Source organism: Dromiciops gliroides, chromosome 1 (genome assembly GCF_019393635.1).
Source record: "Dromiciops gliroides isolate mDroGli1 chromosome 1, mDroGli1.pri, whole genome shotgun sequence".
Lineage (NCBI taxonomy): Eukaryota > Metazoa > Chordata > Mammalia > Microbiotheria > Microbiotheriidae > Dromiciops > Dromiciops gliroides.
In genome coordinates this window covers 153,027,218-153,033,217 of record NC_057861.1, presented here as the reverse complement: position 1 = coordinate 153,033,217, position 6,000 = coordinate 153,027,218, and the positions used below count along the sequence as shown (strand labels likewise).

General features: G+C 33.1%; 1 protein-coding gene across 2 annotated transcripts in view; it reads right to left on the bottom strand.

Annotated features, from left to right (window-relative positions):
* Positions 1 to 745: 745 nt before the first annotated feature.
* The window catches only part of TMEM64 (transmembrane protein 64), a 33,706-nt gene continuing 28,451 nt past the window's right edge, over positions 746 to 6,000 (bottom strand). For both annotated transcript variants that reach the window (XM_043979146.1, XM_043979145.1), the window contains one exon: positions 746 to 3,116. In XM_043979146.1, the coding sequence (XP_043835081.1) occupies positions 2,925 to 3,116 (192 nt within the window). In that variant the 3' untranslated portion in view covers positions 746 to 2,924. The remainder of the gene's footprint in view (positions 3,117 to 6,000) is intronic.

Below are 6,000 nucleotides of genomic sequence, written 5' to 3'. Positions count from 1 at the left end.
ATTATGTGTTCTTTAATTCATATGATTTCTTCATTAATTATTTAACTAGCTAATAAGAAAAAATTAGCTAAGACCTAAATAATTAAATTTTAATTGATTATATTCAAGGCTACTAAAAAGAAAATAAAAAGCTTTAGATGACCTATCAAGAACTTGTACTCACTTAGCTGTTTAGAGTATCTTACATTCAATGATGAGAAAATCTTTTAAAGTAGCCAATAATCAATTCAGAAATTTTTGGCTTAAACTTTTAACTGTCACTATGTCTGTTCAATAATTATAAAATATTATTAGAAACTCAAGACCATCCATAAAAAGCAAAATTTTACTATTCTTATAAAGCAAAAACAGTGTTCTTGTTTTCATTAGACTCTGCTATATCATAATTTGCTTAGTTGTTTCAATTGTGTCCAACTCTTTGTGGCTCCATTTGGGGTTTTCTTGGCAAAGATACTGGAGTGGTTTGCCATTTCTTTCTCCAGCTCATTTTATAGATGAGGAAACTGAGGCAAACAGGGTTAAGTAACTTCCTGAAACCAGGGTTGCAGGTATAATAAACACTGACTTATTACCCAGACACTTGCTGTATGCTATGGAGCCTGAAAAGAATTTTGCTGTGTTCATCAAAATAAAATATAAGGGTTTTTATGGTTTATGCAGAGGATAGAAACAAAGTAGAGAAAGATTTAATACTTCAAGATTTTAAGAACATTCAATCCAAGCCATTTTACTTTAAGGAATCCAAGTGAATTTATTATATAAAATTATGATTGGCAGGATACAGAAAAGTATTTTTAAATGTACATTACTCTTTAATCTGTACACAAGTATTACAAGTACCAATCAAAATGCAACTGGAAGAACTCATTTCAAACTACCAAAAACTTGAAGTTACTCAAGTTACAAAATGCTATGTAAATAAATGCACTTCAAAATACATACTTGTGAATTTTTTTTAAACAATTAACAATGTAAATCATTAATGTAATCATACTTTTATTTAAATCAACAAAAAATAAAAGGTTAAATCTTTTACCAGCTTAGTCAAACTAGGGCATAATGTCACTCACAATGGTTGATTAAAATCACTCTTTAGTAAATTATTTTGTATCAAATAATAAAAACTAATCTTTTCTTCTAATAGTGATCCAAGGAAATGAAAAATAATAAAAATCGAAAACCAGTTTTGTACTTTGTATGCCTCTGGAGCATTTGCACTGATTGTCTTTTAATTTCACTTTTAGCTCAATGCAGTTCCGTTTGTATGATCATAAGATCCAAAGTGGGAGAGCTACATGTTATATGAACCATTAAATAAAATTGAAATTATAAAACAGAAAAAATAGCAAAATTATTAAATGCATCCCCAGAATTAGGCTACAACCTCTGCCTCTAAAACATTCTTTTAGAATGTATGTTTGTTAAATCAGTGGCAAAACTTTGGCCCTAAAGGCCAAAAGGAAGGAGGCACTGTAATAAGACTGCTGACTCTTTACAGAAAATAATATAAACCATAATTTTAAGTTAACACAAAAATATACAATCACTTTGTAAATAGCAAATTATAAATTCAAAATCAAGCTAAAATGTAAAGTGATAAATGGGGAAGAATGCATATCCACTGTATTAAAAACAAGTCTAAAAACAATATATTGTACCTACGCTCGTAAGTGCTATACTAAATTCAGGCTACATAATGAAGAACCAAGAGCCCGTGTTTATTCCAATTTCACATTTCAGAATTCCTGAGTCTTACCAAAATAAAACAAACAAAACAACCCCCAAATAAACCTTGTTCTTTAAAGAGGAAAATGTCACCAAATTTGGACACATAAATTAATAATGTACATATTTTTTAAAGCTGAAATTTGGGGAAAATATACTTGAATAAAACTATGAAGTTTATTTAAAGCTTAATTTTTACATAAAAAAGGCATTGCTTTTTTTTAAAGGCCACCTGTGTTATATTTGTAGTATTAGTAATTCCAGCATTTTTGAGGGGAGAAATTTCTCCTTCTTTTGAAAGCCTAATTAAATACATTTTATAAACAAAAAAAAAAATACGTATTTTAAAAAAAGTTTTTAAAAGTACAATTGCAATGTAACAGCCCTTTTATGAAAGAACTTGTGAGGGTAATATGTCACTCTAACACAATTAGATCACGAATTTCAATTTTAAACCAACCTTTATGAAATCACACAGTCCATCAACTATTCTATAGCTTCCCTTCTGCTTTGCATATTACACAGTGTAAATAAAAAAGATATCTTAAGAGCACTTCAGTCCCACAATGTAGGATATAAGCTTGTGTGAATATGCATAAATGGCCCTGCAATGATTTGATGATATATACAAAAATACATTCAACCAAAAGTTAATGTCCATTTTTTAAAATAAAAAGGGAAGGGGAAGCCAAATGGTCCCATAATATATAAAATACTGTTTATCAGTTCCAGAAATATTCCCAAAGCAAAGGACATTCAAGAATATTGTACACTAAATTGCATACTTTTATGGTTCTTTTATCAATAAGAAAGATACATACAACTATTCACAGACATAAATAAAAATGCCATGAAGAAAAATATTGAGCTATTTCTCCATTTAAAAGGTACACAGAAATAAAATAATTGTAAAAACAAAAAGTTGCTAAAGTGCAGACCTACAGGGCATAACAGGCATAATAAATGGTAAAAAGGTGCAGTCAAAATTACATCTAGATTTAAACTCTTTACCCTTTAATGGTCCTCCACTTAAAAACAAAACAAAATCCATTGTGCAATTTAAGAACTGGTCAGTTGGTTGTGCCATAATACAACTTGAATTTTAATTTCTAACCTGACTTTGCCCACTACTGAAGTGCTTTCTAGGCATTTAGCAACACATCAGGTTCTTAATAATTATATACATTTCTTTACTGGGCTCATACAATATTGATTCCACCTCCAGAAAATGTTAGAGTCCTCTTGTTGAAGAATGAAGAGCCACTGGTGTTTGGTTTATTGCCTTTAACAATAGAGGTTTTCAGTTCCATTTCACATGCTACAATTGCTGCATTCAATTCCACTTGAGCTCGATGTACTACATAAAACATGAGGCCTATACTTATAACAATCTGTGAATAAAAGAGAAACAGTAAGAATTGAAAATATGCTACCAGGAAAATACTCAAAATTTTTAAATATTTAAATTCAAAGAAGAAATAAAATTTTTCTACAAATGTTTGGTATAGGTGGGGATTTTCTGAAACTATTACACAGAATAATATTGAAGGGGGAAAAGGAACTATTTATTTAGTAGGTGGCACAGTGGATAGAATGCTGGCCCTGGAATTAGGAAGACCCTTCAAATCTAGCCTCAGGAACTTACTAGCTACATGACCCTGAACAAGTCACTTAACTTCTGTATGGCTCAGTTTCCTCAACTGTAAAATGGGTAGCACCTACCTACCAGAGTTACTGTGAGGATAAAATGAAATATTTTTATATGTTTATAAAAATTTACAATATGTATATTGTACTATTTGTTGTTATACACTCTCACCTTCCTTAGCTGCTTTCCTTGAGGGTAGTAAAAGCAACCAAAATTCATGAGTTATTTTAAAACTGTAAATAAGAAAACAAACTTACAGAGATCCCTTCTGCACATCGAAACTATGCATGACTTATACAAATTAAGAGGCATTTATTAAGCACCTATTATGTACTAGGCACTGTGCAAACCTCTGGGGAAACAAAGAAAATAAAACAAAAACCAAGTCCTTGCTCTCAAGGAGTTCACAGTCCAAAGGGAAAACAACACGCAAATAACTTTATACAAACAGGCTCTGTAAAGGAAAAATTAGAGATAAAATCACAAGAAAAGGCACTAACATGAAAGGAAGGATTGAGAGGTTTCTTTAAGAAGTTGGGATTTTAGCTGGGGCTTGAAGGAATCCAGAGAAGCCAGGAGACAGAGATGACCAGGCGGAGAATTCCAGGACTGAGGAAAAGCAGTGAAAATTATGTCCCATAAATAAGAAGGTCAGTTGTTACTAGATTGCACAATACATGGAGGGGCGTAAGGTTTAAGACTAGAAGAAAAGCAAAGTCTTGAATGCTAAAGAGAAGATTTCATATTTGATCCTGGAGGTGATTGGGAGACACACTGAGGTTTACTGAACATGCAGTGATATGGTCAGACCAGCCCTTTAGGAAGATCACTTTTACAGCTAGAAAGATCTGTGGTGAGGAGACCCACTAGGAATTATTGCAACGGTACAGGCATGAGGTGATAAGGGCCTGCACTGAGATTGGTGTAGCAAAATATAGAATCAAGAGTATTCACAACTAGCTGCACGTGGGGAAGTGGGCTGTGGAGTTCGAGTGAGGACAACGATACTTAGGTTGCAAGCTGGGGTGACTTGAGGATGGTGATACTATATTGAGCTCAAGTTTGGACATTCCGAGTTTAAGATGTCTACAAGACATCCAGTGTGAGACACCCAATTCATAGCTGGAGATACGAGAAGAGATCAGGAAAAAGACTGAGGCTTAGATATAGAGATCTAAGAATCCATTCAGGGAGATGAAAATTGAATTATTGGGAGCTAATGAGATTGACAAACAAAATAGTTCTGAAAGAGGACTCATGAGTCAGCTTTGGGGGACATCCACTCTTACTGAAACATGAAGGTGTCCCCAAGTTAAATTGTCTTGTTATGCTAAAAATTTCCTATAAAGAATGGTGTATTTCTATTAAGTGAGGAGAATTTTTTAAACTACATTTTGCCATTACAATTAGTGAAAGTTAGACATATGATTAAATCCTATGTCTAAGATGTTCAAAGAACCACAGAAAATGGAAGAGGTGTCAGACAAGCAAATGTCAAGTTTTCAAAGAAGGATTAAAACTATGGAATTGGGAAACTACAGAACTAAATTTGATGCCAGTCCCTGACAAATTTAGGAATATATCTGGACTACTACATTAAACAGATTATTTGTGAGCACTCTGGAAAGTAATTACTGGGAACCATGAGATCATTAAGAAATGCCAAACTAACTTCATTTCCTTTTATTGAAAGAACTGCTAGATTGTTGAACAAAAACACCACAGACACCCTGTCTTCATTTAAACGTGGATTACAGTCACAAATGTAGAGTTGGAGGGAACTAATGGTCATTTTTACATCTAAACCCTTCATTTAACATATGAGAAAAAAGAGCCTCAGAAGTTAAGTGATTTACACAAGGTCACACAAGAGTGAGGATCTGAATACAGGTCTTCTGACACTAAAGTCTGTGCTTTTTCTAGTATATCTCACGCTACCCCTGTAGGAAAAGAGACAAATGTGAGCCATGTGACTATCAACTAAGATCAATTAAATTAAAGTGTCTCTAATATTGGGCTTTGGGGCTCTGTTTATTCTATCCTGTTCAAAATTTTTATCAACTATTAGGATGAAAGAAAGGTGTGCTTATCAAATCTAAGAATAACCTGATGATGCTGACAGCCTGAAATAACAGGTCAAAATGAAAAGTATGAAATTTAATAGAAATAAATTAGAACTACATTCAGGCAAAAAAGTGTAAAAATAGAGAATAAGAGAGTATTTTAATAGGTTTAATAAACAGAAAAGATATAGAGATTTTAGTCAACTATAGAGTCATGTAGAGTCACAAGAGTGACAAAACATTTAACAACAACAACAAAAAAAAAACGAACGTTTAAACAGTACTAACAGAAGCATTGTCATCAGACTGAGGAAAGTTTATTTTGTGGCAGCCAAACAGTACAAGTTCCTTAAGGACAAAATAAAGTGCATCTAAAGGAGGGCTACTAGGACAGATATAGATAGGGTCTGAAAGCTGTTATTAAGCACCAAGCTGAAGGAATTAGGAATATTTAACCTAAAGAAAACATGGGGGGGGGCAGCTAGGTGGCACAGTGGATAAAGCACTGGCCCTGGATTCAGGAGGACCTGAGTTCAAATCCAGCCTCAGGGAGGCAGCTAGATG